Source organism: Lynx canadensis, chromosome D1, assembly GCF_007474595.2.
Source record: "Lynx canadensis isolate LIC74 chromosome D1, mLynCan4.pri.v2, whole genome shotgun sequence".
NCBI lineage: Eukaryota > Metazoa > Chordata > Mammalia > Carnivora > Felidae > Lynx > Lynx canadensis.
In genome coordinates, this window is record NC_044312.2 from 115,532,253 (window position 1) to 115,560,216 (window position 27,964).

Here is a 27,964-nt window from a genome sequence, read left to right on the forward strand (position 1 = left end):
CCCGGAGTGCCAACAGAAACAGCCCACGTCCAGCAGGGCGGTCCCCATCTGACCCCGTGTTCCCAGGAGCCCTCGGGCTGTTCCCCGAGCTCGCCCCCGCCCCCCGTCCAAGTATGTGACCAGACACACCTGTCCCACCGCCAGGTTGCTCCTACGGACAGACCCGCGTGCAAGCTCCTCGCTGGACCGACGGAGGAGGCTTGTCCCTCGCTCGCAGCCCACGTGAGCCCTCAGGCTCCAGCCCGCACCCCACTTCCCCCGGGGCCCGCAAACTGCCTTGGCAGCCATGCTCCCCAGGGTCCCCACCCTCCGGCCAAACCCCACCTGCTGCCTGTACTTGGTCTCCAGATTCACTTTTCTCGCTGTGGGCACCCTGGGGGTCTGACCTCAGGGCCCCTCTCCTGGCTCCCACCCCCCTTCACTGGTCCCGTCTTCCGAAGCCCCACTGAGGCGCTCCCCCCACGCACACCCGGTGTCTTGTCACCTGCCTGGCTCCACGCCCACTGATCCTGACATCCCGTGAGCCCAACTCCGGAGCGGACTTCCAGACACCCTACAACCCAGCACCCCAGCCCTGCCGGGGGGAGGGGACTGGCCTGTGCCTACAGCTCCGTCCAGTGCTCCTGCCTGTTGCCAGGGTGTCTGTGTGGGGCCCTATGTGCCGGTCAGCGTCCCCGTCCCACAAGCAGACAGGCACACGTGTGAACACGTGCACACAGGCACATACGCACCTGTGGAAGCCGGGCACGTGGACTTCTGGTACAACACTTCCCCCACCAGTCCTCTTATTCAGGCCCCACCCTGTGAGCAGGTCTGGGGGTCAGGAGTGGGGTAGCTGGCAGAGCCCGTCCCCCTGGAGACGGGGTTCCTCCCTAGGGCGGCTGCGGGAGGGGAGGGTGGCTCCAGCAAGGAACTGGAAGACCCAAGGCCCTGCCCCTCCTAACACACAGCCTCCCCCTTGGGGCCCTTCTGGCTTCTCGTCCACCCCACGACCCCCAGCTTGGAGCTCTAGGCCCAAGGGTGTGAGGGAAACCAGAGCCGCGGGGCGGCCGCACACTCACACACGGCGTCTGGCCGGTTGGTCTGGGCGGGCAGGGCTCTGGCTCCGGGCCCTGGACTGTCATGGTTCCCAAGGGGTTCTGCTGCTTGGAGCCCACGAAGGTTAATTACTGGGGAGGAGGCGTGAGCAGCCCTTCTGGCTGGGGGGCCGGGGGGCAGAGTCTTTGGCTACCGGCAATCCCAGCATTTCTCCTGATGTTTCATACTGGGAGCCAGGTTACCCTGTGGGTGGAAACTGATCACACGGCCCACGGGTGCCAGAGGGCTCCCAGGGGTCTTTCTGTTGCCCCCGTGGGGTCCAGGGCCTCTGGGGACAGGAAGAACCTTTCTGAGCCCAGCTTTCTACAGCGACGCCTACACCCTTGCCGTGTGCAGCCTGGTAAGCGGACTGAGCCAGCACGGGCGGTGAGAGGCCAAGGCCCCTCTGTGCAGCCCTGGGCTGACACTAGGTCCTACCAGGGGCCTGGGGTCCACACGTGAGAGGGCTTCCTGGTCCTGCCCCAACCTGGCCAACGACCGGCAGCAGTGAGGGCTGGGTGGGAGGGGCCTGGGTTCTCAGGCACCGCCCCCCCCCCCCGACTACCCCTCCCCACGTCGCTCACGAGGCCTGGGTCCCGGGCCCCCTCTACCACCGCTCGAGGACCACAGCAGAAACTGAACAGAAAAGAAGAGTCTGTATTTTGCTTATCAACTGGTCACTCCACTGCTCAGGAAAGCACACGTCCGCTTGGAGCCAGGCCTAGAGCAGGTCGTAGAAGTAATCCAGGCCCTGGCCCAGCTCCCACATGGACACTCCGACGCCCAGCTCCCTGGCCAGCTCCAGCCGCACCTGCACAGACTGCAGGCCCCGGGAAGCGTCAGCCCCACCTCTCACCCCCTGCAAGCCCCCCACCCCGGCCGCCAGGGAGTAGCAGGTCAGGCCCCGAGCTGACCTCCGCTGCTCAGCGAGGGTAAGGGTCACTGTGGGGGGAGGGGTGTGGTACCTGCGCCCCCACCCCCAGCACACAGGCGGGCCCGTGAGTACCTTCAGAGTCGGGTAGAAGACGATGTGCCTCCCTCCGCGGCTTCTGCAAAAGGATGAGCCTTCTGCCTAAGGATGAGCCTTCTGCCTCTGCCCACCTCAGCTTCTCCCAACCCCACCCAACGTGGAAGTGCGGGGCCCTCCTCCCTGTCAGCAGAAGCCTCAGGTCCTGCTGGAAACGCCGCCCCACGGGTCCGCTCCTTGGGCCGGATCAGCCCTCGGGGGCAGGGGTCGAGCGCAAGGCCCTGGGGCCCTTGGCCAGCCTGGGCATGCACAGCCCTCACCTAGGGCCTCCTCCGGACACTCACTTCTTGTACTCGAAGAAGTGTTCTGCTGCCTGGCTGTCCCACATGATCCGGGGCCTGTGGTCCTTCAGCATCTGGATGTACCTGCAGGGAACCGGGCACAGGTGTGGGAGTCCTCGAGACAGCCTGACACCGGGAGGGTCACGGTGGCTGAGGCTGTCACAGTCGGGCGAGGACCACACGTGTGCCCCGGACACAAGTACAGGAACACAGGATGGGGCACGGGACACTGCCCCCCGTGAATGTGCACTAGGGGTGGGGGACGGTCAGAGACGCGACAGACGGCTCCGATCTCAGGAGCCTGTGAGCTCACTGCTCTGGGCTGTGCAGGTGGGAGAGAGACTGCACCAAGGGGCTGGGTGTCCTGACCAGGCCTCTTGCTGTGACATCTGCACCATGAGTGTCCAAGTGGACAGAGTGAGGGCACCTGCACTCAGGGTGTGGCCTCTGTAAGGTACACGGAGCAGACCAGGCACTCGACTGCCCTGAGCGCCACAGGAGGTGTGCGGGGCATTCAGGTCAAACCACAGGCCTCTGAGGAAGAGCGGGGCCTGGGGACAGTCCCCGGAGGTCCCCAGCCCAGCTCTCTGGGGCCAGCAGGCAGGGGCAGTGGTTTCCGTGCCCTTCCGGAGGCCAGGCTGCCCCAGCGTTGCCTTCCTTGCCGTGGACAGGGCTGCCTCACACCCACAGCAGTCCTTTCTGACTACCAGGAGCCAGGGGCTTGAGACTGCGCCCCCCGGCCCCCTAGACGCATGCAAAGGACGGGTGACTTCCCAAGGTGCCGTGGGGCCAGGAAGGCCGGGCCTCCCAGTAGCGGGTTCACGAGTGCCCCCTGGCAGACAAGTGCCGGGCAGGAGGGGACGGGTACCTGCTGGCAAGGGGGGCGCCCTGCAAGTCCAACCACCCAACATTAGCGGATTACCCTTAATTAAAACAAGGTTCTCGGTTCGCTCACATTATTTGCAATTTTTGGTCTGAGGTCTCTGTGAGAATCCAGGACGTGCAGGGCAGAGCATGCAGGGCCAGACGGGAGGGTGTGTGTGGGGGGGTAAAGGACAGGGCATTTGACCCAGGCTGCCCCTGAGTCCCCGGGGTCCCAAGCCAGGGTAGTGGGCAGATGCTGCAGGATGGGCCCTGGCTGGGGGGTGGAGGGCACGGAGGCTGGGGTCGCTCCCCTCTAGGTGACATGATTGGGGGCACACAGGACCCCGTGCTCACCTTAGTGCAGCCCCAGGGACACAGAGAGGCCAGTGGGGAGCAAACCCTGGGGAGGGCACGGTTGGGCACAGACCAGAGCTGGGAGGGGAGGGTCTGAGAGGGAGAGGAGGCAAACGAGGAGGTGGGAGCCAGAGCGAGAAGCAAGCGGGGAAATACTTCAAAAGTGAGGGCGGCAGCATTTCCACAAACTGACCCAAGTGAGCCCTCAGCCGCACACCGCACGGCTCTGGTTGCAAGGACCGCCCAGACCGGGCGAGCCCGCAGACAGAACGCAGACTGGGGTCGCTGGGGCGGGGGTGGGGGGTACTGCCAAGAGGGCCCAAGGGTGCTTTTTGGGGGAGGAAAGCGTGGAATTTGAGGTGCTGGCTGCACAATTTTGAGACAAACGCCCCGGCACTCACCCTCTGAAACGGCAAGTTTATGGAGTGTGGAAACCGCCCCCCCCCCCCAAAAAAAAGGTACAAGACCTAGCCTGAGGGTTCCAGGAACGTCAGGGAGAGAACATTCCTCACCAGGATGAGGACATTCCTGGGCCTTATGGGGGAGCGGGGCGGGGGGGGGGGGGACAGGGACACCCATGGAGACCAACCAGCAGTGGCTCAGAGAAAGGGTCCGACGGAAATGGCAATGAGGGTGCACGTGTGCGGGACCACCACAGAGGGAGGGGGTGCCTCCCACCCCAAAGGAAACTGGCATGTGGCTTCTCACCTTCACCGGTGGGACCTGAGGTCTCCCTGCGCTCAGTGAAAGAGCCCTGCCCCACGAGACCAGAGGCACAGGACGGGCTGGACCGAGTCTAAGCCACCCACTCGTGCCGGACCCGCCCACACCCCAGCCTCGGGAGGGGTCCCTGCCAACCCAGACCCGACCTCCCATTGGCAGAGGGGGACCCACGTGCCCAGTGGCCTCTCCTTGTTACTGTTCCCACTGCCCACTGCCGCCAGAGTCCCCCGAGCTGCCCCCGCCCCCACTGCCCCGGCAGCTATGTCACCGGGGCTGGGCCCTTGCTGCGTCTTCTCGGGCTAGATGTGGACGGGGTAGGGTCTCCCTGACGCAGGCCCGTGCCATGAGCCGCTCCTCTGTGGGTGACACGGGGATCCTCGCCTGCAGGCCCCACCCACAGGTAGCAGGGCTCCTCCCCAGCTGCCTTTCACGGGCTGGGCCTGGAGGAAAACCTCCAAAGTGAGACAGGCCCACAGCAGAAGACCCCTGGGGAGCCGAGCAGGGACAAAGGCAACTCTAAAGCCAAGCAGGGCACACAAGGAGGCCAGGGCTGAGACACAAGACCAGGGTGCCCGGAGGCAGGAACTAGCAGAAGGAAAGGAAGACACAGACCAAGGCGCGAAGACAGAGAGAAGGCACAGAGCCACAGGAAGGCGGCCGTGAGAAGCCACCCAGGGAGGCCGCCGAAGGGAGACCGGGCACAGGACAGCGACACCCACGGAGCAGGCATCCCCACGAGGTTCCCCGACAGCTCCCTGCCCATGGGGCCTCACACAGACCTGCTGTCCTCAACTGGGGGGAGCTGGGCGCCCAGCACCGTCGTCTGGGGCTGGCAGGTCACAGGGACTGGCCTCACTGGGAAGCATCCTTCCCCGGGCCCCTGGCACCCTGGCTCTCAAGGAGACTTCCAAGCATGACCCGCCCTTTCCGGACCCAGCTGGCTGTGCTCCAGCTGGGGATCCCCAGGCAGGGGCAGGAGACGGCCCAGCAGGGTGGGGATTGCCGGCCCGGAAGGTACATAACAGGGGCCCATGTGGATTGGTGCCGGGTATCTTGTGGGGCCAGGCTGGGCCTGCCAAGGAAGGACAGCCTCTCAGGAGAGGGGCTTTGCAGGCACGGGGACCCGCAGACGAGCACCTAGACTCGTGCTACCTCCTGGGGCGTTTCACAGCTGCCCAAACTCCCTGAAGTTAGGGAGTGAGCAGGCCATACGGAGGAGCCTGGACACGGTCAGGACAAGGCCCACGTGTGGCCCAGGGATGGCCAACAGAGACTAGTGGGTTGGGAGGGAGGGAAACTCAGGATGTGAAGCAACAGCCACTGCAGACTGGGGCCCCCTGAGGTCCCTTTGGCGGGCACAGAACACTAGCCTGGCTGGCAGAGGCCGGGAGACCACACGCCGGGCCTGAGGGGGCTGGCCTCCTGCCCCACCACGGGGTCCTGGCTCTGTCTGAGGCCGAGCAGATGGTGAGGCGGCCGGTCCCCCACTGCCCTGGAAGAGGCGGAGGACACCTGCCACAAAGGGCCAGGTCTCCGTGCCGGAGCGGCCAAGACAGGGAGGGCACATGATCCCGGAGCAGGCCGCGGGGGCTTCCGTCAGCGCCAAAGCTGGAGAGAGCCTGAGTGACCGTGGGGCTCACCGGCGGCCTACACCTGGCCCGATGTCACCTGCATGGGGAGCAGGGCCTGCCGCAGCAGGCTTCGCGGGGGAGCGGGGGAGCGGGGGGACTGGCCAGGGTGGCATCCTGGTGAACTGCATTTCTAGGGTGCTGCTCCTGAGCCCTCCCCTCCCCCCGCAAACAAAGGCATCAGTGTAGAGCCAGCTGAGCTCTTCCGTCTGGCTCGCGGGATCAGAGAGACGCGGCCCTGAGAGGGGCATGTGTGTCAGGCCTTCCTTCCCTGAAGGCCAGGAGGACTGCCCGGAAGAGTCGGGCTGTGGGCAGAGGACCCCCACGGGGGCCCAAGGGGGGCTTCACTGTTGGCGCCCCTGTTGGTGTTGCAGGGGTCGGGGGCGCTTGGGGGCAGGGGGGCCTCTGCCGGGTGTGGGGAGAAGGCTCACACCACATTGGGGCCAGCGTCCATCGCCCCATCTGGGTGTGTCCTCCGTTTGCACCAGGAGCTGCTGTCATTCTACGACATCCTTCCTGGACTGCAGCTCTCACCCTGGGACTGGCCTGTAGGGGAGGTGACCCCTCTCCAGGCTGGGCTCCCCTCTCCTGGAGGGGGTGCCCCTCCTGATCCCCCTCAGCCCTGCAAGTCCTCCACGGGGTCAGCTCCCTGTGACGTGAACCCCAGGGAAGGTGCTGCACCGGGAATCGTGCTCCGCTTGAGACCCCGCTTTGGCAAAGGTCCCCCATCGCTGAGTCTGGCCGCGTTGGGGGGCCTGTGGGGAGTGGCCTCGTGAGGGCTGCGTGCCTGCCCCTCCCCCACCTTGTCTGGGGCCGAGGCTCCCTCCTTAGAACAGCAGCTCTCTCTGCCCTGGGGAGCCTGTGCCCTGAGGCCCTTTGACCCGCAGCCTGAGGTGGCCCGGGGGATAAGGAGAGTCCCAGGAGCCACCATCAGGATGGCAGAGTCTCTTGCCGGGTCTCAGGGCACCAAGCCGGGCCCCATTCTACAGCTCGGCAGGAAGGGGCCTGGGGTGGAGAAGAACACAGCCGGGTCCGTGCAGGGGACCCTGGGGCAGCCCTCCACTATGGCCCTCCCCGGAAGCAGACTCGACCCCTCCTCTGCTCCAAGTCCCCAGGCGAGGCAGCGCCTGGTGCCCGGAGGCTGTGGCACTGACCCTCTCTGCTTGCCACAGGCCTCTCACTTCTGTGAGGCCCCTTAGCCCCTCTCTGTGGGGCAAACCCACCAGGTAGGGCCTGTGAGGTGTGTAAGCCGTGGCCCTGCTGAGCGGAAGCTGGGGGCTGGAGCTGCTGTCTGCTCGCGGGATCCTGGGAGGCGAGGCGGGGGAGGGGGGTGAGCACTCACACCCCTGGGCCGTGTATGCGGGGTTAACAAGCCTGACACTCCACCTGCCATTGTGCTGCAGGGCCAAAGTTTAGTGAATAAACAGTAACTCTCCACCCTTCAGGTGGGGACAGAGATGAACCGTGTCCCCCAGATTCCTATGTTGGGGTCCTGACCCCCAGCACCCCAGACTATGACTGTACATGAAGATGGAGACTTTACGTAGGTGACTGAGGTAATACGGGGTCATCGGGGTGGGCCCTGATGCCAGGTGACGGGGACCTTTAGGAGAAGTGGGGATCAGGACACAGACACGAGCAGAGGTTTGACCCCGCGAGGACACTGGGAGAGGACAGCCATCCACACCCAAGGAGAGAGGCCTCTGGAGGCCCCGGCCCGGCCCACGCCTGGACCTGGGGCTCCGGCCTCCAGGACTGGGGGACGGTGACCATCTGAGGTTCAAGCCCCACGTGTGGTGTGCGCACGGCAGCACAGGTGGCTGAGCGGCACCGCAAGGCTAAGTCCCCTGCCCCCCACAGGCCTGGGCCAGCGGAGCCCGAGGCTGGAGCAGAGGCGGGTGGGGGCGTGGGGGCCCTGCATGATGCCTCCCTCAGCAGCAGGGGGTTCATCCTCCTACCCCTGGCTGACCGGTCGGCAGCTCCCTGGAATCTTGGGGCCCGGTGCTGGGAGCCCGAGCTCTGGATGGGGCTCTGCCCACTGCCTCCTTGGGCCAGGCACCCGGTCAAGGCTGTGGGGAAGAGCGGAGACACCAGCAAAGCTTCTGGAATTTTCTCAGCAATCCCATGTCAGAGAAGTGCATTAGGGGACCCGACCAGAAGGACAGACAGACAGGAAGGGGGAGCTCTCAGGGAGGCGTGGCCAGGTGCCGAGAAGCCCACTCTGCTGTTGGGAGATGGGGCAACGCCCCAGCGATTGGCCAGGCACCATAGCAGCCCTCCCGGAGCCGGGGAGCTGCTCCTCGGCCTTCTCTCCCCAGCTCCTGCCATTCACGCCACATCCACGCCGTGTCCACGCCACTTCCCAAGGCCCTTCTCAGCAGAGAGGGGCAGATCCAGGTTTAGGGACACAGAATGTGCCCAATGCCAGGGGCCAGGACAGGGGTGGGCAGCACAGACCCCAGCACCAGCTGTGTACCCAGAGGACACGGTCCTGGCAGGGTGACCACTTCCGAGCGTGGCCGATCTCGGGGTTCGTGGAGGGGCCGTGGAGGGACAGCTGAGGTGAGGGGTGGCTTTGGGCCCTCATGGGCACTGTTCCTTGTCCTGGAGGCCCAGCCCACAGAGCAGGAGGGGCCCAGAGGAAACAGAAGCCCCCCAGCCCGCTGGGCGAGTGACTGGGAGCAGCCCCTTCAAACCCACGAGTGCAGTCAAGGGCCAACCAGGCAGCCCCCGTCCCTCCACCGAGGCACAGCGACAGGAGCAGCCACGGACGGCAGCCCACCCCCCGCCCCCCGCCCCACCTTGGCTGACATGCCGTGTGCCTGATGGTGGCAGCCCAACTGGTGACCCACAGAGACCCCCCCTGCAAGGACAGCAGGCTGCAACAGGCGTGCACCCAGGTCACAGCGTCTGGACCCGCTCTCCGTGGCCGGCTCACACGGTTCCCAGGCACCCGAACAAAGATTGAGAAGATTCAGCGCCAAGGCGCCCAGCGCCCAACAAGGCAAAATTCACAATGTCTGGCGTCCCACCTAGGGGCCCCAGTCTGCAGAGCTCGGGCCAGTCGGGAGCCTGGGAAGGAGAGCCACCAGCTGAGCGGACCCAGGACGGGCCCGCCTCGGAGTGCGACTGTCACAGCCCAGCCCACACGTGCGAAGTGCAGGACACGCGGAAGAGAAAACCCAGTGTGAACTTCAGGATGTGACGGAGAAGCACAGGCTGCAACACCACGGAAGGCGCGACAGAGACACCAGTCAGCGCCCCTGACAAGGCCGACAAACATCCCACAAAAGGGAAAACAGAACGAGTACCGGGGGCAGGAGACAAATCAAGTGACCTCACACATGCTTGAGGGCCCGAAAAAGAAGACAAAGGGACAGAAAAAAACGTTTGAGGCAACCAGCCAAAAATTTTCCAAATTTCACGAAAAGTACAAATACACAGGTCCCAAAAGCTCAATGAAAACCAAGTGCAAAACACATAAAACCCCAGGAAGGCGCGTGATAATCAAATCCCACCGGGTGGGGGGGGGCGGTCTCGCTGGACAGGACAGCCTAGAACCACACCCCTAGCAATAGTATCTTCCAGAAAACCAACGCAAAACAAAGCTGAAAAGAATTCGATACCAGCCAGGGCACCTGGGTGACAGTCAGTTAAGCATCTGACTCTTAATTTCGGCTCAGGTTATGGGTTGGAGCCCTCCGTCGGGCTCTGTGCTGACACCGCGGGGCCTGCTTGGGACTCTTTCTCTACCCCGCCCCTGCTCACGCCCTCTCTTTCTCTCAAAATAAATGAAGTTAAAAAGAAAAACAAAAAAACACCCCTAAGAAAAACAACTTTGATACCAACGGACTCGAAAGGCAAGAGACCTCGGGGGCTGTCGGGCAGGAGACGATGCCAAGTGCGAGTGCAGATGTGCGTGAGCGCCTCTCAGGCCAGGCCCACGTGCTCCTCGCTGTCGGGGGGTGGTCTGCGTGCCCACGGACAGGGGGTGATCTCAAGGCGGGGGTCCCAGCTGCGGTGCTGGGATGGGGCCCCCAAACCAGCAGGCTCAGAGGCTCCGCCTACAGGCACCAGGCGTGTGGGGTCAGACTGCCCCAGGCCTTCTCCCTTGCTCTGAGCCACCACCTCCAGGCGACACACAGACCCACTGGAATGAGGGCCGGGGGCGCAGGACAGCACCGGAGGTCACCCACGTAGTGGGGAGCCCTGGGCTCACCTGGCTCCGACGACAGGCTCTCGGGCATCCCTGGAGGCTGCATGGTCCATGCCGTAGAGGTTGAGCCCCAGGAGGATCTTGCTCCGCCACTTGGACTTGGGGTCCAGGACCTGGACGCAGGCTCGAACCCAAGACAATGGTGCATTGGGACCGGGCCTGCAGGGGCGAGAGGGGAGTGGGACTCAGCAGCAGGCAGAGGTGTCAGGCAGGGGCAGGACGGGAAGGAGGGTAGCAGACAGCAGGCCTCCCACAGTGGCTTCCAGCTGGACCCGTGCCGGCATTTGCTACGCCCGGGGCCTCCACGGGGGACAGAAACGGCAGTGGGCAGCACCGTGACATGTCTGCACCCGAGGCTCCCTTCGAGGCAGTGACCCCCGCCCACGGGAGCAACTTCTTGGCGATAAGGCGGGTCCGGTGCCAGCGGCCACTGTGCTGGCACAGGTGGACAACCCAGGACGGTGGTCCCGTGAGGGCTGCCCACTGCCCTCTCTCACAGGCCCCCAAAACGCGAAGGCTGCCCAATGCAGGGGCCATCATGGGCTTCGGGTCCTCTGTGACCCTGGAGCCAAGAGCTGACAGCGGCACGGCCCCAAGCACGCCGGCAGGAAGCCGGGCCTTGTCCCTCTGAGTGTCCAGCGTCCAGGCCCCAGAGGAGGCAAGCACCTCTGCGCCAAACCATGGAGCTCACGGGGTCCCTTGGTGCCCACACTCACTGCTGCGCTGTGGGGTAGTCATAGGTCATAAGGCTGAAGCCATCCAGCACGGGGGCCAGCTGCTCGAACTCCTTGTGAGTGAACATGCCCAGCTGGTCAGTCCTGCAGAGAGAAGCATGGCTGCCACCGCCCACCTCTCACAGCCCAGCTGACACCTGAGTCCAACTGAGGACAGAGCCGGCTGCCTGGGGGGGGGGGGGGGGGGGCGGAGAGAAGGGAGAGCTCCCAGACCATGCTGCTTCCACCCTATACCCTGGGAGGGGGGCAGTCACCTTCCCTGCAAGGTAACTTGTCACTCAGTTATAGGACAGCGCCCACAGCGGTCAGGGCCACATTCCCAGAGCAGGGGTGGGCCGGGAAGGTCAGCAGGTCGAGCCCAGTGTCGAAGGTCAAGCAAAGGCTCATTTCTCTCTCTGTCCCTGCCCTCCATGCCACGCATCCAAGGGCGCCACGAGATCAGCCCAGCTCCGGGACAGCCCCATTCCCACCGGTGGGCGTGGGTGCCCCAGGTAAGCCGAGAGCCCAGGCGGTCCATCGTCTAGCCCACGGCTGTGCCCGCAGCAATGCTGGAGACTGCAGCATCCCCAGGAGGACTCTCCACCTGAGACAGGACCCCCCTTCTCAGCCTGCACCCCCAAAACCCTGGTCAAGCGTGTCTGCAGGGAGCTCAGTGATTGTCATCCCTTCCACAGGACCCTGTCTCAAGGCCGCCCCACTCCAGCCCAGAGCAAAGCTTCTCCAGCTGCCTTCGGGGGGAGCAGCTAGGACGCCAGGCCCAGGCCCCCCAGAGACACGGGGCACCTGCAGGACCTGAAGAGAAGCAGAGCCAGCGGACGATGGCCTCACAGTCCCGACTCTGACGAGCACCAGACACAAAGGGGCACCCTGGGATGCACCTGGAGGCCAACACTTTGCTGGGCAACAACAGCCATGCTCCCCGACGGCCACACTTGGGACAGGCCCCCCGAAGTGGACCAGAAGATGCCAGGTCCCAGCAAAAAGAAGACAGGCCACGGGCAGCCATGTGAATGTATCGTGTACCCTTCGGGCCTTGGCCTGGAGCACCACAAGAACAGTGGGCGCATCAGCTTTAGGAAAACGCTTCCCATTTTAAAGGCTCACCTGTCTCGAGGAAGGACATTCACTTAAGGACCCATGGACACCTAGGTCCTGCCATTTCTGGATTCAGTGGCTCAGGAGGGAAAGCAGGGCTGTGGGCTGCTGTAGCATGGTCCAGCAGGGGGTGCACCCCTTAGGCCCATGTCTCAGTTGCTGCAGTACCCAAGGGGCTTCTGGGGGGCCTGGCACCTTCCCTGCTCCACTGGGAGAGGGGACCCACCCAGGTGTGCAGGGAAGGCCAGCTTGCGGCAGGACCCAGGCGGGCATGAGGCGCAGAGAGATGAGCTGGGAGAAGGCCCTACCAGACCCGCTTTCGTGCCCGCCACTGCTCGGAGCAGACACTCCTGATGACAAGCCACGGGGGACAGGGAGCTATGGGTTTTCAATACTCTGCCCTGAGAAGCGCACGGTTTAGGGAGGACTGCTGAGGTCTGGAGCAGACGTGACTCCTTGAGCCTCTCCTCCTTTGCTAATTCCAGTGGCTGCCCTGTTAGGGGTGGTTTCTAGAAGCTTCATGGAGTCCATCCCACAGTCTGCCCTCCCCTGTGCCCACCATACCCTTCCCGGGTTATCCAGCTCTTCTGGGCTGGTCCTCCATATGGTCGCCTGCCACAAACTGGACTCCCACACCCTCCTGGGACGGCCCTGGTCTGCAGACGCTTGTTCCCAAATCACTTTCTTCCCAGCGTGGGCATTCCTCCTTTCTGGAAGGCTGAGACCCCACAGCTGCCAGCAACGAGGCAGGAGGGCACTGCAGATGAGGGGTGGGCCCAGCACACCTCGTGTGGCCCTGGCCTCCCTCTCCAGGCTGCCAGATGGCGGACATGCAGTGCGCCTCTAGACAGTTTCTCCTGGACACTGACATCACTGGCCTGGATGGGGGGTGGCCCGCTGTCCCACCTGGGGGTCTATCTTCTGCTCAACCTTCTTCCTGGCAGCTCCCTTCTGTGTGCCTCTAGGGCCTTGTCCCTCCCCCAGGACTCCCAACCCTCTGTCCCTCATTCCCTCCCGCTTCACCCCCATGTGGTGGACACCTCCCTCCTTCATCACCCTGACTGGCTGCCATGTCGGGGGCTGAGCCCCATTGCTGCAGTCACCCCCACCTCTCATGGGGCCAACTGGTCTCTTCTCCAGAAAGGGTCCTGTCCTATCTCCCCAGTTCTCAAACCCCCCATGGCCCTGCGCAAGTAGCTTGACCCTCCACCTCCCTCCCCTGCTGGTATCTTCCCCCAGACACCACAAATCAGCCAGCTACCAGCGGTCAACCTCAAGTCCTCCCCCTGACCAGCCCTCCCCAGGCTGACCCTCCCTGGGGTCGGTGCAGGCTCTGTGAATGGCCACTGGCTCCCGCCACCAGCCACGCTGCCCAGCCCCTGAACACCAGCCACAGAGCTGCCCCCATAGTAGCCCTGATGGGGCACCTAACTGGTGACGTGTGGAAGGCGGGGTCACCGTCCACATTCTTGCTGTCGGAGCACGCACGCCTGCCCCCCCACGGGCCGGGTCACCCAGCCCCTGCCTGCCTCTCGCCTACTCAGCCCTGTGGCTCCTCCTCCACCCGGAGCTGGTGTCTCCACCTGCACGTGAGGCTGACGAAAAGTTCCAGAGTACCAGGTCTGCTGGAGGCAAGGCTGTGACCTTGAGGGCAGGGCTCAAGGTCAACGTGGCTACCTGAGCCAACAGTCCCAGACATGGCCCACAGCAGGAAAAAGGCACCGCAGACTCCCTCCGGGAGCTGCCGTTCTGTGGGCTGCAGCCAGTCCTCTGCCGAGAATGCCAAGAGGCACTGGGCTTGTCCGTTAGGGCGGCCATCTGCGAGCGTGTGGGGTAAACGCCAACAAGACGGACGAGCTCCTGTGGGGCACCGCCAGCCGGAGCCTCGGGGGGGAAAAGGCTGGGCTGGCTCACAGCTGGGACAGCACAGCCCGTGAGCCCATCAGCGCCCAGAACCCCCCACCCTCAGTGCTGACCACACTGGCCACGGTCCCTCCCTCTGGGCAGCCCCCCTCAGCCGCCACTGTCCTCTCACGGTGGCTGCAGGATGAGGGGCCGGTCACGCACTTTCTGCCTAGGTGCCAGGAGCCCAGGTAAGGTAAGAGTAAGATGCCTGGGCACAGAGGGCACCAGCGGGAAAGCCAGGCCCGTGGGTGGCCCCTCAGGGGGCTCCAGCCCCTTTACCTTCCCACAGTCCAGCACACCCTCTGAGACCCTGCCCCACACATGCGTCAGACACTGCCAGGCTCTGGGGAGGGGTGGGGGGGGGGGTAGGGGCGCTGCAGGACTGGGTAGCACCTGCTCTTAGCCTAAGATGCCCCCAGCCTCTAGGAGCTTACCTTCGCCGATAGCACCTCCTGCACCCATCCCACAGATGGCTCCTGAGCCCAGAGGACAACAGGGTCTCCACCCGGCCAAGTACCTCCCACCCCCAAACCACCCACAGAAACTGGGAGACCCAGGAAATGGGCACCAAGCACCTATAGCCATGCCCACAGGCTCTAGAGAGTCTGCCACTCAGCCTTCCCAGGGCACGAGCTCCTCTTCCAGCCCCAGGTCCAGCTCCAACCTCAGAGTCCCAAGAGCCCACCCCGGGGCCGCCCCATGACACACGTGCACCCCCCCACATATTCACAAACATGCACACACACTCTGCGTGTGGGAGGAAGGACAGACAGGTGGGGCTCTGGCTGGGCTCCCTCCTGGGCTGAGCACTACCCTCCCTGCTCCGTGAGGGAGATGCCGGCCTGTGGGACCCTCCCCACCCACAGTGGGGCCTGGGGACACAGGTGTGAACCCCACTCCCGCTGCAGCCCACCCTGATGGACTAAGGACCCTGAAAGTGTCGGGGGGAAACTCAGATGGCAGGCTGACGCCCAGGAGATGCAAAGGGCACGGGGTACCACAGCCCTAAACCACGTGCCCAGGCCTCGGGTGGCATGCGCTGGCTGCCAGGGGGCATGAAGGCCAGGCAGGCCTGCCCCCAGGGAACATCTGTCTCAGTTGCTGGAGTGACCCGCAGACTCCGGATGAGCGTCAACTGGCACTTCTATGAGCCCGTCAGCCTGTGAACCACGGCGGGACGTCACAGGCCCCAGAGGCCCACCCGTGCTGCTCCCGCTCAACAGCTGGGTGGGCCAGCTGCTTCCTTCCAGGGCAGCAGGTGGGAGCCCAGTGGGTACCTGTGGGCTGAAGGGCTGGGCTGGCAAAGGCCAGACAGAGGCCCCTGTTGGTCCCGCCTGGGCCTTTGTGGTCCCCTCCCCGACAAGGCCCTGCCATTTGACCCTGGGTCTGCCCTCAGTCCTCACCATAGATCTGGAGCCTCTCTGGTGCCCAGCACTGGGTAATACCCTGGGCAGAGGGGCCATGGTCCCAACAACTAGGGCCTGGGCGGCTCCACCTCCCTGTTCCCTAGGTTCCAGAAGGGTTGCCCTATTGGGCTGGGAAGGGGGAACAGTCAGGCTTTGGGAAGGTGCTGTGACCACGGCCCTGACCTCCCAAGGGCACAGCAGGTGTGGACTCGTCCTAAAGCTCTACACTGTGGCAAGACCACACCTGACAATGGGAGTATCTGTAAGATGCAGCCCCTCAAATTCAGGAACTTCCAGCACCTTCCAACACTTGGGGAAAGGGTAGCGCGTGCCCAGGGGGTTGACCTGGGTCCCCGGCCACAGAGAGCATGGCACTTACCCGGGAGTGACGGCCGGCGGGATGACCAGGATGGCCAGCAGCCGGGCCTGGTGCAGGGCTTCAGCCAGGTGGGTGAGCATGTGGATGAGGCCCCTGCAAGGAACCAGGAGCTCAAGAACAGGAAGTCAACGGGTTTGACCCAGACCCGCTACAGGGCAGGAGCCCCGTCATGGGCACCTTCTGCCCTGGAGGTACGGGCTCCAGAGGCCCTGTGCACTTCACACACTCGAGCACCAGGGCAGCACAGCAGGCCCCGTGGGGGTCACCTTCCACCCGAAGCGGGCTGATCCTTGGCCTTCCCTGCCCAGGATCACCCTGAGAATGACATGGGGAACAAAGGGCTGTCTGGGCAGCACCCCATCACATCTCCCAGACACACCGTCTGGCCAGGGGGTGACCTGCTGGTGGCTGGGTCAGCCCAGGCCATCAAACACTCAGGACCGGAACACTGAGGGCAGCTCCACCAACCAGGTCTTGTGCTGAGGGGGGAGCCCAGCCCCCTCACGTGGCTACCCTCAGCCTGGAAGACACAGCCGTCTGTCCCAGGCAGGGATGCACCTCCAGTCCTGGGACACACAGGAGGAGCACCTGTGGGTAGGTGTCATGTGGCACTCTCCACTTGTGCCTGGACATGTCTCAGCAGGGAGTGGGCCACCAGATGGGAGACAGGCAGGGAGGCGGTGCCATGGGCTCCTCCGGCCCCTAGAGTCACAGCAGGGATGCCCAGTGGAACGGAGACTAGCGCAGCTCCAAGCATCACCTGGAAGCGTCTGTCAGGCACCCCAGTTCCCCTCATGCCACCGACAGGTTCCTGGATGGCCCCATGCTCTGGGCGTTCACTCTGGCCTGGCCCTGCCAACACTGTGAGAGCACAGCGAGCCCTCCCCCCAGAGGGTCCGGGGCACTCTCACTTTCACCGGCCCCCCGTGTGGCCAGGGCATGGCGCCCAGTGCCCGCCTCCAGGCCCCACCAGCACGGCCCTGGTGGTCTTGACGGGAACGGGTGGTCACTGACCGCCAGACCGGGCTCAGTGGGGGTGATCCCTGCTACCAGGGTGACTCTCCCAGAAGGAGGCAACTTGGGCTGTGGTCAGGCTCACCCCTGGGGAGCACATGCTTCCATCAGCTCTGCCAACAGCTGTCACATTGAAGCACAATCACTGTCACTTGCCCTCCTGGCTTTCTGGATGGCCCCGGGGCTGCATCTTTGTGGGATGGAAAGGGTGGTCTCGTGCCTCTGGGGCAGCACCCACCAACTGGGAACCTACGGTCACCCCTGTGCCGGGGAACAGGCCTGCCACACCCTGGGTATGCATGGAGGGGACCTGGCCACTCGCTAGGTCTGGGCATCATCCCTGCCTGCTCTACTGGCTCAGGTCACTTGCTCCTCCCCACAGGACTTCTGTGGGACACGGGTGTCACGGAGCTGCTCTGCCACTGTCCCCATCATACACAGGCCATGTGCCCCAGAGCATCTGCCACAATGGCCTTTCCAGGCTGACCTTTGCAGAAGGAAACAGTGCCCTTGGACGCCTAGTCAGAAGCCCCAACGAGGGTGACAGGTGGGGACGGCCTCGTGAAATGTTCCCATCATGCCTTGCAACAGCCAGGCCCATTCCATCCTGGGAGACGGCTCCCAGGTAGCAACGTGCCCACAGCCATCTGCCGACTGGCTCCTCTCTGCCCTACTCCACCTGGCCCCCTGCCTGCCCTGCCAACCGCCCCCTCATCACATGCCTGCTACATCCTGGCTGCGGCTCAGGTAAACCCCCGCCCCGTGCTGCGAGCCCAGGCAGAATGCAGCTGTCTGGTGAGAAGCTGAATCAGAAGGTGATGGAAGGTCACCTTGGTAGGGCCTCTGCCCTGCAAAGATCACAACAGATCCTTGGGAGGAGAGGTGTGTGTTGCGGGGGGGTGGGGCGTCTGCCAACAGCCAGAGCCCCTGATACGCTGGCCCTGTGCCAGCTCCCGATAAACACAGCAAGTCACTCGACTCAGCTCTTGTCGTCTCCATGCGTCGTCCTGCACAAACTGGGCCTCAGGGCCCTCCCAGGGCTAGGGGCTTGCACCCAAGTGGGGTGGGAGTCACAGCTGCCCGGACAGGCCCGCCGCTGCAAAGCTGGGCAGGGAGCCCCAGACACAGGCCAGAGCCAACAACACACCCTCCCCCTGCACGTGGAGACCAGAGACCGGCTTGGGGACACCATCTCTGAGTGGGCAGAGAAGGGACTGCGGCCGCAGGACAGGAGGGGGGACGCCTTGCGGGGAGCCCTAGCCCAGTGTTCGCTGCTGGGGAAGCAAGGGCGGGGGGGCTCAGGCTTTGAGCTGGGACTCCTTCAGGCGGGGAAGTGGGGGGAGGCCGCTTTCGGAACTGCCGGTGGCCGGATGCCAGCCTCTGCCGCCCCCAGCACCACGCAGGCCTCCCCTCTGCTCTGCCCCCACATCCCTGACAGAGGCAGGCAGTGGCTGCCGCAGGAGACACTGCACCACCCCCCGGTCACTCGGGTGCCCCCGTGAGGCGCGCAGGCAGTGTCTGTGGGCCTGGGCGGCCGGCTTTCCTCCCAGATGACTCCGCCGCCCGGCTGACTGCTTTTCCTTGTCCCCAGGAAGGCTTTGTGGGGCTCAGCAGAGGCGTCTGGGCTGGTGTCACCGCCCAGGCCCCCATCTTCCCATAGGGTACTCTTGGGTGACGTCGATCACGTGGCCTTTACCACCCACACAGGCGTCCGGGCCCTCAGAGCAGCACGGTCAGAGCCAGACGCTGGCCCCTGGCTGTTCTTGAGGTGCTGTCCCTGTCCCCCTATGATGGCCCTCCCTCAGTCCTCCCTCCAGGACACTTGGGGGCCAGGAGAGCACAGAGCCCACTCACGTGTGCTTTTGGCTCAGCAGCTGGCTCCAGACCTCCACCACGAAGCCGTCAAAGTGCTGGCTCTGAAAAGGCACAGGGCAGGTGAACGCGGGTCCGATGACGCTGGTGGGGACGGGTGGGAAGGCAACGCGGAGCCAGCCACCAGCACCCATGCAGTGAGGTCACGGCAGGCCCAGAAGCCCCTCTTAGAAGGAGGCAATGTGGGGGTCCCCATAGGAGCCAGGAGCAGAGGGGCCAGGTGGTCACGTGTCTTGTCCCCTCACACGCCTCCTCCCCAACCCCAACCCTGGGGACCTGAAGAACCAGCAGGGCGGGCGCCCTCCCAGGAGGGCAGCTGGCCGTCACCCGAGGGAAGCCTTCCTGGCCCAGGCGAAGACCAGGGCAGCAGGCCTCACCCCAGGGGACGTCTGTGGTCAAGGCGAGGACCAGGGCAGCCGGCCTCACCTTGGCCACCTGGACGATGGTCTTGCCCAGCTCCTCTACCTCGTCCTCGCTGTCCAAGACACTCCCAAAGTCCTCGTGAGTCCAGTCCTCGAATAGGAGTCGGGGCACTTGGGGGACAGACCCGCACACAGATGGTGACCCTTCTGTGCTTGGCCCTGCCCCCAGAGCGACCCTTGGCCATCAGAGCAGAGTGAGCACACAGCTAGGCACCCACAAGGCCTGGTGGGGGGAGGGGGGGCGGTAGGTGGTACTGACCTCTTCCCCCTCACACCCCACGTCTCCGAGTGCCCGGACCCCCAGCTCCTTCAGCAACTCGCTGCCTGGCTCTTGCTGTACCGTCCTCCCCACCGGAACCCCCCCCACCCCTGCCACGGCTCCTCCTGCTCGGCCATCACCTGCTCCTTTGCTCCAATCCCCACACCCTGCTAGTCCCATCTGCACTCTGGGAACACCCTGGCCAGCTGCCTGCTCCAGGACGGGCGGGGCCGATGTCATTGTGTCTAGTCCTGCCAGGGACACACACGGTGTGTAGCTGAAGGGACGGGAGCCCCGCCAACCCAGGCCCACCAGACTTACCTATACGTAAGCCCTTGGCCTGTTTCCTGACTGCCCGCATCCACCCTGTGGGACGGGGAGAGGACAGTCGGTGCAGGGACACAGCCCCTTGCCCGCATGAAGACCCAGCCCACCCCCAAGGAAGAAAAGGCCGGGCCCCATGCGACGGGGGTGCAGAAAGGCAGAACCAGGAGAGAATCTGCGGGTCCAGCCCCCTCCTCCTCCCACTCCTGCCCCCCCCTTCCCCCCCTCCTCCCTATGCAGAGCAGTCAGGACGGGTCAGACCCCTGGGCCAGTAGGGGGGACATCGTGGCATCGGCCCCATCTGGGGAAAAGTGGCCTCCAAGGGGGCTGGGACTGTTTCTCGGAGCTGAGGGGGGCCCAAGGCCCCAGTCCCAGTGCTACCCAGTGTGTCCTCGGGCACTGCCCTCCCAGCATCGAAGAGCGGCTTCGGGGCTCGGATCTCCACAAGTAGCTAACGCACCCTCTCTCCAAACCCGAAAGGGGGACAGTTAAGGGAATTCGGGTGCATGGTCACGGAAGCGGCTGCCGTGGCTGTTGAGACAGCCACGCCCTCCCAGACACCTCCTCCCTGGACCGGTGTACAAACTGCCGAGGGGAGCAAGGTTGTGGCCGATGCCAGACACTTGTCACACTGACACACACACTCAGCTCCACACGCACTTCCAGACACGCAGAATCACATCCTCGTGCTCACACACACGGACGGGCACTCACACCCTTCTGGGCCCTCAGGACGAGCACAGATGGGCAGCAACGTGAGAACCTTGGTCCACGTCGTGAAGGCCTGTGACTTCGAACATCTCCCGACCGCGCCGCTTAAGCTGCAGCCACACGGGCGAGATCTGCGTGAATTTGCCCCCGAAGACCTTTGCAACATCATAGCCGTGGCTGTTCCACTGGCAGAAAATGGAGAACAGGTGAACAGGCTTGCAGCTGGGGACAGAGGGCCCTTGAGTCACCTCTGCAATGGGACACCACAGAACCGCCTGTGCTGTGCAGGACAAGTCCCAGAAAACCCTCGGCATGACTCTCACTTCTTCGGGAGGCCTCTCTCCCGCTGCACCTGCACGGCGGTAGCCCGGGGAGGTGAGGACAAAGACCCCAGTGGCCGCCTCGCCCTTGGGACCTCCCCATCCACCCCAGGGCCTGGCTTACTGGAGTGACGTAGCCCAGGACGTCCCCAGCAAAGTGCCTCTCCCGGGCCTTAGGTGAGCAGTAGCTACGATGCTCCAGAACCACATCCTCAGCCCTAAGGTCCGTCACCACCAGACCCCGGTCTTGGACCGGCTTCTCTGAAAACTGGGTCTGAAACAAAAGCGACAGGAGAAGGTGGTCAGGGTCTGTCGTCAGGCAGGACATGGGGCCCTGAGCAGCAGCGGCGGTCTTCTCCCGAGCCAGGCACCACGTCCTGGGGTCAACATGGTGCCGCTGACCAGAGCCCACCAGACAGGCCTACCCTTGGAGGCTCACTCTCCCATCCCAGAAAAATGGCGCAAGGGCACAGTGCATCTCTTGTCCGATCCGTTCGACCGCTGTGAACATCACAGAACTGCGCCAGGCAAGACGAGAGAGCGCAGGCATGGGAAAAAGCAGAGGACGGGTGAGGGCTGAAATTTGGGCCGGTGGGGGAGGTGGGCACACCCTCAGCCCCAGCACCAGAAGCCGCTCGCTCCCTCCCAGGCCATCCGGCCAGAGCCCCTGGCAGCGCTGGCCAGCTGCCAAGAAGGCCAAGGCCCCAGCATCCTGGCTCACAGACCGCCCCATCACAGGCCTTGGCTCATGGCTCCCGTGGGCAGGAAGAAGGCACGGAGGGCCAGCCCCTAACCACGCTTACCTTCTCCAGCAGTGTCTTCGAGGCTGCCTTCTTGGCATCTGACTTGGACAGAGTAGTATGAACAGAGCTGCAGGCCAGAGCAAGCCAGAGTGTGCTGAGGAGAGCCCTCATGGTGGCAGTGTCACAGTGCAGTCCGATCTCGGGGCCCAGGGGGCTGCAGAGAGAGCAGACCACATGACCACCAGCAGTGGGGTGCCCCCTCTGTCAAATGGAGCATCCAACGGGGCCTGGGTCCTCGTGGCACTGGGCCAGGCACTGGCCTCAGGGCAGAGCCCTACCCTGGGGCAGCCGCAGTGGCCTACCCAGCTTCCAGCACTGCTGCGCCCCTCGTTCCTCTCAGGTGCCCCAGAAAGGGGTCTCCCTACTGCTAGTCAGCCTTCCCCATCGTCTCAGCCATCTAGGAAAATGGTGACTGCCCTCCACCAACCCAAAGAAATTGGGCTACTGGAAGGTTTAAGCGTAAAATAAGAACCACAGAAAGGACTAGAAGAAAATATGTAACTCGGGGCAGAGAAGGCTTTTCCAAGTGTATCCGCAATGATGGAGGTTAGGAAAGAAAATGCCAACAGAATTCATTACGTCAAAATGTGACACTTTCAGAGCATCTGGGTGGCTCAGTCAGTTGGGCGTCTGATTCTTGATCTCAGTTCAGGTCATGATCTCACAGTCAGTTTGTGAGTTCAAGCCCTGCATCAGGCTCTGTGCCGACAGTGTGGAGCCTGCTTGGAATTCTGTCTCTCCTTCTCTCTGCCCCTTCCCCCACTTGCACTCTCTCTTTTTTCAAAATAAGTGGATGAATTTTAAGGAAAAAAAAATGTGACACTTTCATTTAGGAAACAAAAAAGAAATTTAAAGCAATAAACCAGAAAAAAAAATTAGAATATACTTCACAACACATTTCTACTCACTATCTACCCGTAACAAACAAAGAGCTCTTATAAGTCAATGACACTCCAATAAACACCCCATTATAAAAGGAAAATGAAGAGATACATTCGTATGCCCTAATGCACAAAAACCCCTAACTCTATAATACGCAGGTACCTCATACATACGTCCTATCGTAAAGACACCCTGTAAAAAGGAATACCCCAGAATAGAAATACTCTAATACAGATATCCTGTAATAAAAATCCCATAATATAGAAGTACCCCATATTATACACACCCCAAGATACAAAAATACCCTGTACTACAGAGATGCCTTATAATAGACAAGACACCCCGCAACACCCAGAGATGCCCTGTAGTAAGTACACTAAATACTCTGTAATACGCAGAGGTGCCCTGTAATATATGGAGATACTCTGCAATACCCAGAGATACTTTGTAATACCCAGAGGTGCCCTGTAATACCCAGAGATACCTTGTAATTCTCAGAGGTGCCCTGTAATACCCAGAGATGTCTTGTAATACCCAGAGGTGCCCTGTAATACAGAGATACCCTGACAGATCCAGAGGTGCCCTGTAATATATGGAGATACTCTGCAATACCCAGAGATACCTTGTAATTCTCAGAGGTGCCCTGTAATATACGGAGATACCTTGTAATTCTCAGAGGTGCCCTGTAATACAGAGATACCCTGACAGATCCAGAGGTGCCCTGTAATATATGGAGATACTCTGCAATACCCAGAGATACCTTGTAATTCTCAGAGGTGCCCCGTAATATACGGAGATACTCTGCAATACCCAGAGATACTTTGTAACACCCAGAGGTGCCCTGTAATACCCAGAGATACCTTGTAATTCTCAGAGGTGCCCTGTAATACCTAGAGGTGCTCTGTAATATGCAGAGGTGCCCTGTAATACCCAAAGATATCCTGTAATACCCAGAGATGCCCTGTAGTACCTAGAGATGCCCTGCAATACGCAGAGATACCCTGTAATACAGAGGTGCCCTAAGCCTGAGAAACAGCACCTCAGCCTCACAAGCAATCAAGGGAACAGACACTCAGTGTCAGGGAGGCCTAAAGAGAATGAAGCTAATGGCGTAACCTGGGCAGCAGCAATTCTCCCAAGCTCTTCCTGGGAATTCAAGTTGCAAAAATCTTTTTGGATGACAATCTGGTTGTAAATACACTTTCCAACATGTGTTTCCTGTTACAAATTACACTTTGAGGGACTTCCCCACTTATGTGAAAAATGCACGAGAAGGTTCACTGCCACTCTGTTTAAACGGTAACACACATTTCCCTACACGAGAATACCGATAGACGCTGTGAGGCTTGCATGCACTGTTGGTGCAAATGCTACAAAATGTAAACACACATACACACACACCACATCCCATCTTTACTGAAAAATTCCTGTGTATGGGGTGCCTGGGTGGCTCAGCCCATTAAGCATCTGACAATTTTGCCTCAGGTCATGATCTCATGGCACTGGGATCGAGTTCCACATCGGGCTCTGCACCTCTCTCAAAAATAAGGTTACGTACACACCATACAGAAAGTACGAAAGGGGACGCTAGAAAGTAAGTGAGCAGGCTATTCGGACTGCTGATCATTCTGACTTTGGCGTCAGCTGCTACTTTTTGGCTTTCCTGCACTGGACTTTCAGGAGCTGTGCAGTTCATTTTTGGGTTCTGCCCCCACTCCCAGCCCCCCGCAATTCTACTTCATGGCAGCAGAGTACCAGGCGGGCCCAGACTGGCTGGGGTCTTTCCCGAGGCTTTAAGGTGTGCAGGTGTGAAGTGTGCCAGTTGAGAGACAGCTCCTTCCAGACCAGCTAAGGAGCCACTTGGTGGCAGAGCCAGAGGAGACCCAGCAGGTCCTGGGGAACCAGCCCAGCTTCCTGCCCAGCAGGCAGGCACGTGGCCTCTCCCTCTGACTATGGGCATCCCTGGGGTCACCAGAGCTCTAGCCAGGCAGGGCGTGCCCTGTCAGGAGCTGGCAAAGTCAGGCCCTCTGCAGCACTCACCCCTTGATCCCCTCCACCCCGTTGACCTCCTGGCCAGGAGCCTGTTTCTACCCCTCCAAAGCCCTCCTCCCTGCTTCACAGAGCAGCACAGCAGCACAACTTTGGGCTGTCACTTCCCTGGGCGGGTTTCTACACTGCGGCACCTGATACACCTACAGCATACCTGCGTGGGGCCACCTGGGGTGAGGAGCCCTGGAGGTCCCTCCCCACGAGGCAGGGAGGCACAGACAGCCGGCCCAAGGGCTTCGCAGGACAGAAGGGACAAAGCCGTGCAGAGGTGCAACAGGGGCAGCTCTGAAGGGGCTATGGGGAGGGAGACAAAGACCAGGTCAGACTGCCATCCTCTGCCCCCTCCCCACCCCTCCCCAGCAGCCCCTCTGCTGGGTGACTTTGTGGTTATCAGAATCATCAAGGACAACGGCTCCCGCCGCCCTCCCTTCTGGTGACTACAGCTCGGCCTTGGGCTCCCTCAGTCACGGCAGGGGCGGGTGGACAATACTGATCCGGCCAGGCTGAGACTACGGCCGCCAAGCTAGGAGGGGCTGGGGCTAGGAAGCCCAGCCACCATGAGGCCAGAAAGGCACCTGAACCAATGTGCTTCCAGAACACAGGCCTTGCACAAGGGGCTGCAGAGCTGGGTGGGTTCTACGCATGCAGGGACGCCTGTACCTGCTGGCTGAGCCGCAGGGAGTGGGGGGGAGGCCCCCCATTTTTGACCCCAGCCCCTCTGGGTCTGCTCCATGACCTCAGGCTTCTTCTCAGCTCCAGGATAGAGGTCTGGGTCGCTGAGGATGGAAGGGGATGAGAAACCAAGCGGGAGGGTGGTCCTCAAGCAATCCACAGTGGCCCAGGGTGTGCCCCGGCGGCCTTCTCGCCCTCTGTCCACGGCCTGCCACCCCCGCCTGCTGCCCACCCACCCAGAGACCCTTCGGCCAGTGACTTGCCCGGCCCCCGACCTGAGGAAAGGGTGGAGATGGGGCCAGTCTGGGGAAGGACGACGGACCCCGCCAGCCTCTGTGCACAGCGGAGGGGAAAGTGGAAGGGGAGCCACACTGAGCCCAAGGCCTGAACTGGCACTGCCACACCATCCTGGCGGCTACGCGAGCAGGCCGCTCACGAGCGCTGGGGACACAGCGTGAGCTGCCGTGACACGCGGGGGCTCAAGCGGCAGCAACGCCCGGCCCCCTGCTGTGCAGCGCGGGCCCGGCCACCCTACCCCGCGCCTGCGCCCCCTCGCGTCGGTGTTTCTTCCACACACACCAATGATCTCTGGGAGGCGCGGGTCCCGCAGGGTGCGGTGCGTAGCGACCCCTTCATGTCTGGGTCGCCCACAGGGCCCTTGGGAGGCAGGGGTCTCAGATCTGCGCTAACAACCGACAGCCCCACTATTCCAGGGGCTCCGAGCTCTGGGAGGACTGTCAGCAGCGTGTTGACCAAAGGACGGCGAGTCACAGCAGTGACTTTCAGGTGGTTTTTTTTTTTTTTTTAATTTTTTTTTTTTAACGTTTATTTATTTTTGAGACAGAGAGAGACAGAGCATGAACGGGGGAGGGTCAGAGAGAGAGAGACACAGAATCTGAAGCAGGCTCCAGGCTCTGAGCTGTCAGCACAGAGCCTGACGCGGGGCTCGAACTCACGGACCGCGAGATCATAACCTGAGCCGAAGTCGGCGGCTTAACCGACTGAGCCACCCAGGCGCCCCTCAGGTGGTTTTTGAGACCCGGGGTAAGAGTCTGCCGCGGCCCGGTGCACGTGTGCACCAGGGGGAAGCCGCTCATCAGAGCTAACCCTGCTCCGTGGCGCACGCACAATCCCTCTATTTCATTTTTAAGAAACGGAGACTTAGGGGGGCGCCTGGGTGGCGCAGTCGGTTAAGCGTCCGACTTCAGCCAGGTCACGATCTCGTGGTCCGTGAGTTCGAGCCCCGCGTCAGGCTCCGGGCTGATGGCTCGGAGCCTGGAGCCTGTTTCCGATTCTGTGTCTCCCTCTCACTCTGCCCCTCCCCCGTTCATGCTCTGTCTCTCTCTGTCCCAAAAATAAATAAACATTGAAAAAAAAAAAATTTAAGAAACGGAGACTTAGGGGCGCCTGGGTGGCTCAGTCAGTCACGTGTCTTGACACTTGATCTCGGCTCACGTCATGGTCTCAGGGTTCACGAGATCGAGCCCCGCGGCCGAGCTCTGCGCTGACAGCGTGGAACGTGGTTGGGATTCTCTCTCTGCCCCTCCCCCTGCTTGTGCTCGGTCTCTCTCAGAATAAACAAACATAAAAAAAAATTGATTTTACCATCAAGTTGCTCTCACTATTCAGTGGTGTGCAGTTTGAGAACCGCGGACTGGTGGCGCCCCGGGGGGCGTGACCTACACGTGGCCGGACCACGAGCCAACTTGCTGGCTTACAGAGTGCTGCTGTTCCCCTGGGCAGGTCACGGCCACACCAGCCGTGGAGCCAACCGCATTCCTGGGCGAGGGCGAGGGCGAGGGCGAGGGCGAGCACGCTCTGGGGAGCGAAGGCCGCGGTGGGACGACCACAGCCCTGGTGACATCTATTGACATCTATGGACCACGTGCTCCGCGTCGGGCTCTCGGACACAGGAACTGGGGTTCATGGCGCTCAGAGATGAAGAGTACGTGGTGCGTGGCCACCGAGCCACCCTAACTCAACAGAGCTACGGACACAGGACGCCACCCGTGGCTCGAGGTCCAGTTCTGCCACCAGCCCACCGTCGCCGGCTCTGTGGGAAGCGAGGGGCCACGAGCCACCTCCTGCGTGGAAAGTCTACAGCTTTCAAGACACCGGGCTGAGCGAAGAGGGGTCCAGCCAAGTGCGCCCCAACCCAACCCGCACAGGGACACCTGGCCCGCGCTCCGGGGACGGGGCGGCCGCCACCCTCGGTGTCCCCCACCTCAGCCACACCGAGCGTGCTGGTCACACTCGCTGCCTCCAACTCGGGCCCTTACTCTCACGCCCTCGTGCCCAAATCTCACACCTCCACTCGCTCACACACCCGCTCACACCTGCCGTCTCACTCCCGGCCCACACTCACGCCCCCCACCCGCTGACACCTGCTCTCACCCCCCCACACCCACCCCTCACACTCGCACCCGCTCTCACACCCATCCACACGCTCACTCCCGCCCCTCACACCTATCCCCCCACACCACTCTCTCACACCCGCGCTCCCCCGCGCCCCCTGCCCGCACGCGCCCCCGGCGCGCCCACTTCGCGGCGCGGAACTGAGGCCGTGCGAGGAGGAGGAGGAGCGGGCGCCGAGGCGCGGGGCGCGGACGCCACCCCAGCCGGCCGCCGCTGGGCTCACCTTCATGTCCCGGAGGCCGGCCGGACCACCCTCGCGCGCGGACGGAAATCGCTCGCAGGCGCCGCCGGAAGTCCCGCCCCAGGACGCTGGCGCGACGCCGCCGCGCACGGCACGCTGGGCCGGGGGCGGGGCCGAAGCCGGAGTGGGGGGTGGTCAAGGTAGGGGACTGGGGTACGGGCGGCTGCTGGGGCTGGGGACCCGGGACCCGCGGTCGGGGCAGGGGGCGGGGTGGGGGTAAGGGCCGGGGCCGAGGGCAGGAGTAGGGCCGGGGCCCGGGTAGCGGCCAAAGCAGGGGGTCGAGGTAGGGGA

General features: G+C 62.7%; 1 protein-coding gene across 4 annotated transcripts; it reads right to left on the bottom strand.

The window, feature by feature from the left end:
* Positions 1–1,714: 1,714 nt before the first annotated feature.
* On the bottom strand, positions 1,715–27,727 carry CHID1 (chitinase domain containing 1). Of its 4 annotated transcripts, none has more exons than XM_030332322.1 (13): positions 27,656–27,727; positions 21,415–21,568; positions 20,736–20,885; positions 20,344–20,476; positions 19,578–19,622; positions 19,002–19,108; positions 18,558–18,619; positions 15,690–15,782; positions 10,887–10,988; positions 10,174–10,329; positions 2,389–2,469; positions 2,084–2,126; positions 1,715–1,897 (listed from the first exon to the last, which is right to left on the bottom strand). In XM_030332322.1, the coding sequence occupies exons 2-13, from the start codon at positions 21,523–21,525 to the stop codon at positions 1,799–1,801; spliced, it is 1,182 nt and encodes a 393-aa protein (XP_030188182.1). In that variant the 5' UTR covers positions 21,526–21,568; positions 27,656–27,727; the 3' UTR covers positions 1,715–1,798. The 4 variants fall into 4 exon arrangements, with proteins under 4 accessions (XP_030188182.1, XP_030188183.1, XP_030188184.1 ...); XM_030332323.1 differs by lacking the exon at positions 27,656–27,727 and adding an exon at positions 24,500–24,627; XM_030332324.1 differs by lacking the exon at positions 27,656–27,727 and having other exon boundaries at positions 20,295–20,476; positions 21,415–21,503.
* Positions 27,728–27,964: the final 237 nt, after the last annotated feature.

Coding starts and splice junctions, on each gene's coding strand:
- CHID1 (XM_030332322.1), bottom strand. CDS start 21,525: ATGAGGGCTCTCCTCAGCACACTCTGGCTTGCTCTGGCCTGCAGCTCT. Junction 19,109..19,577: donor GGCCAAGGGCTTACGTATAG/GTAAGTCTGGTG, acceptor CTGTCCCCCAAG/TGCCCCGACTCCTATTCGAG. Junction 2,470..10,173: donor GAGCCTGTCGTCGGAGCCAG/GTGAGCCCAGGG, acceptor GGTTCCCTGCAG/GTACATCCAGATGCTGAAGG.